The sequence below is a fragment of the Rhamphochromis longiceps genome, linkage group LG5 (genome assembly GCF_057381845.1).
Source record: "Rhamphochromis longiceps isolate RC_006_pf linkage group LG5, R_longiceps_female_GT1.1, whole genome shotgun sequence".
In the NCBI taxonomy this organism is placed as follows: domain Eukaryota; kingdom Metazoa; phylum Chordata; class Actinopteri; order Cichliformes; family Cichlidae; genus Rhamphochromis; species Rhamphochromis longiceps.
Genome location: NC_140561.1, coordinates 14,251,474 through 14,262,382, shown reverse-complemented (window position 1 = coordinate 14,262,382; position 10,909 = coordinate 14,251,474). Strand labels below are relative to the sequence as shown.

Below are 10,909 nucleotides of genomic sequence, written 5' to 3'. Positions count from 1 at the left end.
GCGGGTTTTCATCCAGTTATGGATAGTGTTATAGCCTGGTTTATATTTAAGCCCTATTATTACGACAGACTTCAGAGAGACAACACTGTGCATTTCTGTCCAAGTCCAGAGAGAGCATTTACAATCTATATTATACACACAAAACTACAACATACGCCCATGAAGTGACAGTGAAAGAACGGAGCCTTACTCGTAGTCTAACAGTGCAGAACTGTCCGTGGTGCTGAAAGCTGAGAACCCCATCTATCTATCTATCTATGTAAAATTTTCAGTGAATAATGAAAATAATAAAACCCATCTAACACATCTTTAGGTAATATGACAGGCTACTTAGATACTTTCATTGCGTTTGCCTTATTAATTTAAAAAAAAGGTAATTTTCAACTATGGAAGTTTTATCTTTTCTTTTTTTTCGGTATTCTTTTGTCTCCCGACGGCAGCGACTGAAGGTCATAACCCACCCATTTAGCCGAGTTGTCCGAACAGGTGAGTCACATTCACACTCCTAGGGAGCATGTTAGGCCGGGAGCTGCTCTGCGTCGTCGTGTGCCTGTGCAGCAGACTCGCCGTTTCCGGCTTTGAAACGTCACGGGTATTTTTAGACGCCTCCGCCTGCCTGTCAAATCGTTCTGACACAACGTTAAAATCATCCCCCGACGCTCAATGCCATATTCTCTGAAGTAGCATAAACATAAGCTCGTGATGCCATGTCAGGAGACAACCTGTGTCCGACACTGCATTTCCTTTTTACGCAGACAGCACACGTTAGTTATCTATAGACGGGTTGGTGTGGAGGTCGCTGCAAAAGATAACTGATATTTTGCAAAGTGTATATTGCGGATTACTATTTCCAATTTAACACCAAACTATAGGACTTCTATTTTGAAGTCACAAATAGAAGCACAATTGTGCAGTTCTTCGTTGCTGTTGGTATGCTTTGCAACTTTGTATGTCTTCAAATCTAAATCTATCCTATCTTTATCACTTATTTTTTAAGAAATCGTAAAACAGTCATTTAAATGAAGACCATCAGGCAGTATCATTTGGATAGTCCAAAGCAGTCTCAACAAAAGACATAAATACGTTGCGCCATCCTGTGGTGCGTAGGCACACTGCATCTGTTACCCTTCCAGACTTTTATTGAAGAGTGAACAGAGTGTGTAGCAGGTTAAGCAACACGACATGACATAAAGATAGTTCTTGTTTATTTCAACAGGAAAAAGATATGAAATTACAACTAACTTTAGACATCATTTCTCAATAGCACCATTTAACTGAAATTTCACAAAATCATAGCGCACCCTTTAAATGATTTTGGTCAGTATAACAGTATTTACTAAGATGGCAGAAAAATCTGCAAAACAAAACATTTTGCACAACTTGGCACATATTGAGAGCACATACAGTATATGGCACCAGGCTGAGAACCTGCTGAATGTCTAAGATTATTTGGTGATCTGATACAAACTAGTACAGTACTATTATATATCTGTGGTTTTAATAGAGGAGAAGCAAGTGTTGTCATTTATATCAGTGTGATGGTTTTCATTTCTGGTTCTTCAGATGTAAACATCAGTCCGCAGTGCCATGCAGCAGTTGTCACTGCAACAGTTTGTTTTGCAAAAATCCCATCCTTATGCACAATCGTGTTAATGCACATTAGTTCAGTGTTATCAAGGTCCAGAAGAGAAGCCTTTTTTAACACAACTTCTTGATTAGTTCAACAGAGCAGCAAATGAGAACGCAGTAAGACACTGAGGAACCTTAAATGGCTGAGAAAGGGAATTAAGTGCTACATCTGAGAACTAATATCCAACTCAAAAGATGATTTAATTTGTTTGTGCTTAGATTGGCACTTACAACTTAAGTGTTCACTAACCTAACTACTTAGGCAAGCAAATGAGAACCTTATCCATGTAAAGTATGAACATTTTAAATGCAGATAAAGTAAGGATCAGGTGGCACACCGCTGAGCTTGTAGCTGTTAAATACAGTACTATTGGATATTGAAAATAATGAGTGTTTATGTAGTTCCTCTGCAGTCTTTTTGTATATGGTAATCATGTTGGTAGGGTGTTATTTTATAATAGTAATTATGTTTTCAGTCACTAATATGAAATAATATAGAAAGTGTATGTCAGCTAAAGCATATATTGTACATGATCCACCTGTTAGAAACCCCACTGTAATGTTACTACAATATAAAAAGTACAAAGAACCCTTTCTAAATTCATAAAACCAAATATTTTTTTCATCACTAGCTTTAACAACCCTTGCATTACACAAGCTAATTCTTTAAGGAACCAGGTCTAATAGGTTTGTCCTCCTCTGCAATCCCCACAGTGAGGGATCAACGTTTGTCTCCACAGATTACTTTCAAGTCTGTTGGACTGTGATCCAGACTGCCTCCTGAATGGTTGACCTGCGCTGTGACACACTCTCGAGAGCCAGTGGTGACAAGTGTTCGTGTGCATGTTGCCATTGTCAGTCATCTGCTATTTTGTCAGACTCTGGAGAACACCTCGAAGAGGGAGGCAACTGCATGCATGCGGTAGAAAAGGTTCAAAGGGATGGCAAAATTGAGAACTGTGCTCCATATGCTGAAGCCATATGTCTCCTCTTCCAGTCCGTTGTCATACTGTGGCCTGCAGCCAAAGGCAGAAAGAATCCACAGCTGAAATGGAAAAAAGAGAGAGCTCTAATTAGATACACCTGAATTCATATACTTTTAGCTACTTAGGGGCAGAACAACAAGGTAGAAACACAACAGTGTCATTTTATAAGGCTTAAAGTTGCCTGTTTATATTATTATATTTGAAATTCAATTAGCCAAAAATGCTGTAATTAGTCTCTATTACCTCTATTTTTACTTTTGCTACCATCACTCCTGAGGAAAATATCTCAGTGCTCCACTACCTTCACCACAAGCTAGTAACGTCCTCACTTTAGTTATAATCTCAGTTATAGCTAATGATTGTTACACGTCACATAACACTTAATGGAGAGTTTTGTATCTGTTGTTGATGAGAGTAGTGAAACTAAACCAAAACAATACAAATGTGGCTTAAGCATATTAAAATGAGGGTGATTGGCATGGAATCCCTCTTTGTGTTTACCACTATGGCAATAGTGAATAGCAAATATATTAATTACAGAAGCTTAAAATGAACAAATAATAACTTTTGACTTTTGGGAGTCATCCTAGCAAAAAGAAATGAACTTCGCATTTTGTTGGGTAAAATACACTTAATCAAATGAAGTTTCAAATGGTCAGTAGATTTTACATCAGCTCGATCAATTCCACCTATTAAAAAACTAATCATCACAGACCAGTTAACCAGTGCTTACCGAAATGTTACACATAATAAGGAAAACAGCAATATTCTTCAGGATCTGCCTCTTTATATTTGGGCGTTCCACTGTTTCGTTTCCCACAGGCGCTGGCACATCTGAATGTTTCCGTGGGCATCCATAAACCTGCTCACTCTCCTCCTGCTCGCTCTCAGTAGAGACACAGCTCCTGTCTGGAGATTCAAAAGTTCGGTTGATGATGCCATTGTACGGCGGAGCGAGAGAGGAAGTGACAGAGAAGACTTCTGGAGCAGCTGGTAACTCTGGGTCCTGCCTCTCTCTATCCTCTTGCTGGCGATACAAAGACTCTATGATGAAGAGATTCTGGACATATTTCTCCAACACAATAAACAGAGAGTAGACCAAATTTGTCCAGCGGTAAGGAGGGTTGCTTCCGGTGCTTAGCACAGACACTATGCTGCACCATGACATGAACCAGGAGCCAATGGAGGATCCAAACAGCACCTCCGTGTCCAGCTGTCTTGACGGGTTCTTGGAGGTGTCCAGCGGCATGTGGTTCACTCGGTATATAAGCAGACCCGAAGCACCGGCGCAGCACATGACCGTCAGCATGACGATGGCATAAATGTAGAACATGGAAACGGCTGACCTTCGCATCTGGATTGACTTCTCTACATGAGTAACGTAGACCACCAGTATTCCGATACTGCTGGCCAGGGCAAGTAGACCCACAAGAGGACCTAAGATCAAGCCCCGGTTTTTGGCAACCTGCCTTTTATGGTTTGAAGTGAGGTCAATGGTGCGTCCAATATTTCTCCACATCACGAAAAGCAAGACAGAAACAAAAATGTGGTATTCAATATTGAAGGGGTAGAGATAGTAGAGGCTGGTGGCGAACATGGAGCATGTGCTGGTGGTGCAGTTACATTGTGGTTCTGAGTACTCTGTAAAACAGTTAAAAATGTGGGCAAACACATGAGTTACAGGGAAATAGAACAATAAAAAGAAGCTGACTATGCCAGTGCTGTCTTACATTAGTACAGCCTGTCTGTTTTTTAAGATAAGAACAAAATGAAAGACATGTTAAGCAATGATACTGTTCTGAAAGCTAAATGTTAGAAATAATTTAAATGTAAAATAGAATGAATAGTAAATCTTTTACAGGTTGACAACAACAACAAAATGGATTATATTATCATTAAAAACATAAAGATACACAATAATCATTCAGATTCCACACTACAAGTATACACACATATGCCATAACAGAATGTCTATCTCAAGGTTTAATATTGTCTGACTCAACATCAAACATGGCATGTGCAGGTCAGATAGCAATGTACAACCCCAATATAAAAAATGCTGGAATACTGTGTAAAGTGTGAGTTAAAATTAAATATTTAAAATAATATATTTATCACACATTTATTATTTCATGAAAAAAATATTTGCTCATTTTGAATTTGATGGCAACAGCATGTCTCAAAATAGTTGGAATAGGGGCAACAAAAGTGTGGAAAAGTAAGTAGTACTGAAAAGAGACAGGTCAACGAACATTTTGCAACTAATTAGGTTAATTGGTAACTGGTCAGTAACGTGATTGGGTAGAAAAAGGACATCTTAGAGATGCAGAGTTTCTTTCTGTAAACTGTATCTAGAAATTGTGGAACAAATTTAGAATAATGTTCCTAATAATAATGAAGGCAAAGGAGCTTGCAAAGAAAAGCGTCTGGACTTCTTTAAGTTGCTTCTTTAACTTTCAAGCAACTTAAAGAAGTCCAGACGCTTTTCTTTGCAAGCTCCTTTGACTACAATGACCTGGATGACTGAGAACCTTCACAGACAATAATAATGAAGATTTTGAATATCTCATTATCTACAGTACATAATATCATTAAAAGATTCAGAGAATATTGATAAATCTCTATGTGCATAAGACAAGGCTCAATTTTGGATTCGTCTGATTTTGGAATGCTTCCAAAAGGTCACATCCTTTAGTATTATTAAATAAATATTATTAAATCCTTTTTATGAGGCATTTTTTGAAAACATGGATGCTGCTTTCTCCAGGTTAAAGAAGAGGGAGACAATCCAGCCTGTTATCAGCGCTCAGTTTAAAAGCCTTCATCTGTGACAGTATGGGGATGTAATGTAATTGGCAGCTTGCACATTTGTAAAGTGCTGAAAGATGTATATAGGATTTAGAGCTACATATGCTCCAATCCAATCAATATCTTTTTTCAGGGAAAGCCTTGCATATTTCAGCAAGACAGCTAAACCACATACTGGATCTATTACAGCAGCATGGTTGCACAGTAGAAGAATCTGGGTGCTGAGAATTTCACCAGTTGAAAGCATTTGCCACATCGTGAATGAAAAAATATGATGATGATTCAGGACTCTTGGGCAGCTAGAATGCTATATAAGATGAGAATGGAACAACATTCCTCTCTCAAAACTCCAGCAGCTGTCTCCTCTGTTCCCAGATGTTTATGGACTGTTGTTAAAAGCGAAGAGGATACTACGCAGTGGTAAACAAGATTCTGTCCTAACTTTTTTTAGTCATTTAGCTGCCCTAAAAATTCAAAATGTGATAATATTTATATTAACATGATATGTCTCAGTTTAAACATCTGATTTGTTTTCTGTGCTCAGTTTAAATGAAATGTGGGTTGATAAAATTTGCATATCATTGCATTCTGTTTTTATTTACATTTTACACAGTGTCCCAACTTTTTAAAACTTTAAATCAGGCTCACATGAAATAACAGAGTGCTCTGTTTAGGCTTATTCCTCTCTTTCGATTTTTAACCATAAAAATATGGTTTTTTTGGGTTTTGAGACAAATTTTAAGCTATTGAATTTTTACTAATCTTCTCTAATGAATGTGTTGATATCCTTGTGCTGCCCTAAGTTATACTGTACTATGACAGGACATCCCAACTTTTTGGTTTGTTGCAAACCCCTTTTGAGTGCATGTGGTTTGTGGAAGCTGTAGCATATTCACATTTAGAATAGAATAGAATAGAGTTCAACTTTATTGTCATTGCACATGCACAGGTACAGGGCAACGAAATGCAGTTTGCATCCATCCAGAAGTGCTTTAGTGATATAGATATATTACAATATATATTAGCAATAATATAGATATGTAAGTATATTACAGAAATGGGTCTATTTATATCTCTCAGCTGGCCTGGGAAAGCCTTGGTATTCCCCCGGATAAGCTGGAGGAGGTGGCTGGGGAGAGGGAGGTCTGGGCCTCTTTGCTTAGGCTGCTGCCCCCGCGACCCGGCCCCGGACAAAGCGGATGGGGATGGATGGATGGATGGATGGATGGATGGATGGATGGAAGGATCTATTATGGTATGTTATAATGTACACGGTATGAAGTATGTTGTGAATATTCTATAACTATAAGTATGTACAGGCTGTAGTGAGTACAAGCTATGTACAGGCTATGAACAGGATATAAATATGAAAAACTATACAGAATATGAAATAAATAACTTTACAGAAATCTGAGATATATAGTTATACAGAAATGGGAACTATGCAAGTTGTAAACAGTTGTAGGGTTAAAAATTATCGTATGTACAGAATGATTATTTACACAGAGCTATACAGTAGTGCAGTTAAGATAAGTGAGATATGTGGATAATTTCTACAGAGGCTATATAAAGTACTAGTGGTTGTGAGTGGTGGTTCAGTCCATGTTATTATTGTGTGTTTGAGGGTACAGTTGTCCATTGTGTGTGTGTGTATGTTCAGTCCATGAGTTTGGGGTCTTTGATGATTTTCCCAGCCTTTTTCAGACACCGCTTCCTGTAGATGTCTTTTATGGCAGGAAGTGGTGCTCTGGCGATGCGCTGGGCAGTTTTCACGACCCTCTGCAACGCCTTCCGGTCCGAGGCAGAGCAGTTCCCGTACCAGACTGTTATACAGTTGGTCAGGATGCTCTCGATGGTGCAGCGATAGAAGTTCACCAGGATGTCTGAGGACAGGTGGTTCTTCCTCAGAGTCCTCAAGAAGAAGAGGCGCTGGTGAGCCTTCTTGACCAGCTTGGAGCAGTTGGTCATCCAGGTGAGATCCTCTGAGATGGATTGTATTGAATGCTGATCTGAAGTCTATAAACAGCATTCTGGCGTATGTGTTGTTGTTGTCCAGGTGTGAGAGGACAGAGTGCAGTGCAATGGAGACTGCATCCTCTGTGCTCCTGTTCTGGCGGTATGCGAATTGGTGGGGGTCCAGGGTGGGGGGGAGACAGGATTTGAAGTGTGCTAGGACCAGCTGCTCTAAGCACTTAGTGATGATGGGGGTGAGTGCTACTGGGCCGTAGTCACTGATTTATCCAAAATTGAGGAAATATTATTATTATTATTATTATTATTATTATTATTATTATTATTAATAATAATAATAATAATAATAATAATAATAATAATAATAATAATAATAATAATAATAATATGGAAGGAAAAAACCCAGAAGAATAAAAGTATTATTCTGTAGAGACTTGTAATTCTCTTTATTCAACAACATTTGTTTTATGATTACTTCTGACATCTTGTTGCTCAGTTTTACAAGACTACATGAATTTCAAAGCAAAAGATTTCTTTTAAAATTTTGTAGCCTCTCAACCAGTATACCACCCACTGTACTTACTGGTACACCCCCTTTTAATTTGGAATTTAAATATTTCTTCTTCTTAATATATATATTATTGCATTAATTGTTGGGATACCTTATCTCTTAATATGTTTTATGCCTTTTAAGCCCTTTAAACCTGTATTTGTGACACTGAGCTGTACAAAAAAAATAAATTGAACTAAATTAAAAAAGTGATTTTTATTTATTTATTTTATTTATTTAATGATGAAAATGCCAATATGTTTTTGTGTGTGATTGTTTGTTTGCGAGAGAAAGAGAGCAAGCAAGTTTCTGCTTTTGAGTATTTATTAATCATATTGTATTCGTTTGAAATTTCCTTCATTAGCTGAATGCACGTCTTGTACACTTCCTATGGTTACACTGTTGCCCTCTAGGTCTTAAGCCCCCTCCCAACTCACCTGCTCCTGGCCCCCATCGCCCCCCCCCCCCCTTTCCCCCCGAGCCCACTACTATGGTCATGCACCCTTTAATTAAAAAGTGAACAACAGTCAGGGTGCAGCCAGCCTCACAGTCAGCCGGATATGAAGAGGAGTAGCAGAACCCCTCAACCCTAAGCTTAGATGTATCAGTTACTGTAATTGCAGTACCCTTGGGACTAAGCAGCCTGGGGACAAAGCCGTCTGAGGTCAAGTGGGGGGTTGCCAAAGGAGGTGGTGGTGGCTGAAGTGTGGGGAAAGGACTGGGGAGGGGGCAACAATATGTGTCTTCTGAAACCTAATAGAGAGACATTCGACACAAACAAGACCCGCTGAGCAGCCAGGCTTACCTCCCTTGCACTTCCAAGCCCTCCTCTCTTTCCCTTTTCTTTCATCCACTGAAGTGAGTTCTCAAGCGGACTATTGTACTTTTCTTCTAAAAACAAGCCTGCAATCGACCCCCGGGTCCTTACCTGTAGTGAGGTTTATGAGGCCCAGGGCAGAAAGTCTCCTCTTATGGTTGTTCAGGAAGTGTTCAGCCTCTGACATCACACCACTGCACCACAGGAGGATGTTGGTAAAGACTGCATGGATTACACCAAATCTGAGGAGACAGCAGTTGAAAATAAGACACCCGATCACCTAACAGCAAGTATAAGTGACAGGATTTAGCGGTGTTGTTGAGCTTGTTTCATGCCATTGATTAAAATAGAACTATGAACACATAATTTTCTTATGATTTGCAGGTGCAAAAACAAACAAAAGAAAAAAAGGATATATTGACTAAAGGCCCAGGTTATCGCACATTTCACACACCTCTCAAATGTTTCAAAGCTCTTGATGACATCCTTGATGTGAAACCAGAGAAAATGCACCTAAATAAAACCCAAACACAAGTCTTAAAAAAGCTTGACAAAGTCATATCCAAAATGCAGTTTAGTGATTTTATCAAGCTTCAGAAATACACTTCATAATATACTAAGCACATACTTATTGTAAACTTAATTCTATTTATTTGCTTAAGTCATTGCATTTAAAGATTCCCACTGATATATGCAGTTACACTCAAGCGACATGGACAATGATCGGATTATACTGTCGCAGCAACGCTCTCTACTTGCCTTAACAACAAAGAGCACATTATTCTAAGATCTTGAAATAGTATGTGGGAAAAAAAGATACTGCTGAAAGAGTGTCACATTTTAAAAATTAAACCTAGGCTGTGCACATACCTGTGCCATAGTGTGAGTTGCGTGGATGACAGGATATACCACGAGCACCGCCGACACACAAGGTTGAAAACCAACATATTGCCCAATTCGGAAAGCATCCATAATCAGTGAAAGGAGTGCAAGAAGGGTCAAACCACCTAGAAAAAGAAAGTTATTGAGCGATATAATCAAAGAAAATAAAGTCTTTGTGACCACATATGTTAACATTCAAGTTCTCTTTAAGTTATGAAACAAACATATAGTGGTCATGCGCATAAATCCCTTTAATTTTCACACTAACGGAAAAAACTGTTGCATAAGTGCGCATTTGCCTGTTTAATCTCGCAAACTCGCCTCTTATCCAGCCTGAGGTGGCGTGTACATCTTTTTCTGGCGGCACGCTCTTTTGCCTGTCCCGTACCAAGATGTACCACATCATCCAGAGCAGCTGGAGGATCATGAGGCAGGTAGTGAAGGACCGCAGATCCTCTTCTTTAACGGAGGGGTTCTTGTTTGCGATGGCAAGCATCAACGCCGCCCCGATCAACAGCAGATTGGTCCCGTATTGCCCGCTCAGGAACTCCGCGTTCTTCTTCGGATAGTCTTCGGACAAACTGATTTTTAGTTTGCTGAAGATCTTCTTGTCCTGCTCGGAGCTGGACGACGACGAGGAGCTGTTGCTATACTTGTTCGGACACATAATATCCAGGCCGTTATGTTCCACCATGGTGAGAGGCATGTGCAAAAGGCGCAGTGCTGGGAGAAATGGAAAGTCAAAGCCGTGCAAAAGCCGTGCGCTATAAGTGCATTTGAGGGAGGCGAGACGTGTAACCTGTTGCCTCTAGGTGGGGATTCAGATGGATAGGTACCGTGCCAAACATGCATTCAATCTTCAAGATCCGGCTCAGTGGCCACGCATAGTTTGAATGGGCTTGATAGATGCCATTGTCATCTTGTAGCCCTGAAACAAATATCTGGTCGTGTACCAGGCTCGCTGAGTCACTGAAAAGTGAAGATTATGTTTCAGTCTTTCCGAGAACGCGGTCTTCTTGGAACTACCATACGTTTACAAAAAAAAAAAAAATAGCTGAGTCTGCTGTGCCAACCATTCAGCAGGCTACCTAAAGAAATAGAAGAAAAAAAACTATGCGTGGGCTTGGCCACAATAACAGAAACAACTGAGCTGTGCCCAAACCCACCTCTTTAGAGCAGCTGCCAAACAGTCCGTCCAAGTCTGCTATCAGGTGTTAAGCGTACACGCCTGGATAAGATGAAAGAGAACATGACATTTCTCAAATC

General features: G+C 39.6%; 1 protein-coding gene across 1 annotated transcript; it reads right to left on the bottom strand.

The window, feature by feature from the left end:
• Positions 1-1,188: 1,188 nt before the first annotated feature.
• otop1 (otopetrin 1) lies at positions 1,189-10,364 on the bottom strand. The gene is made up of 6 exons (XM_085406002.1): positions 9,965-10,364; positions 9,632-9,768; positions 9,216-9,274; positions 8,873-9,003; positions 3,349-4,256; positions 1,189-2,674 (listed from the first exon to the last, which is right to left on the bottom strand). Exons 1-6 carry the CDS (start codon positions 10,347-10,349, stop codon positions 2,504-2,506), a joined length of 1,791 nt encoding a protein of 596 aa, XP_085262128.1. The 5' UTR covers positions 10,350-10,364; the 3' UTR covers positions 1,189-2,503.
• Between the last annotated feature and the right edge of the window lie 545 nt (positions 10,365-10,909).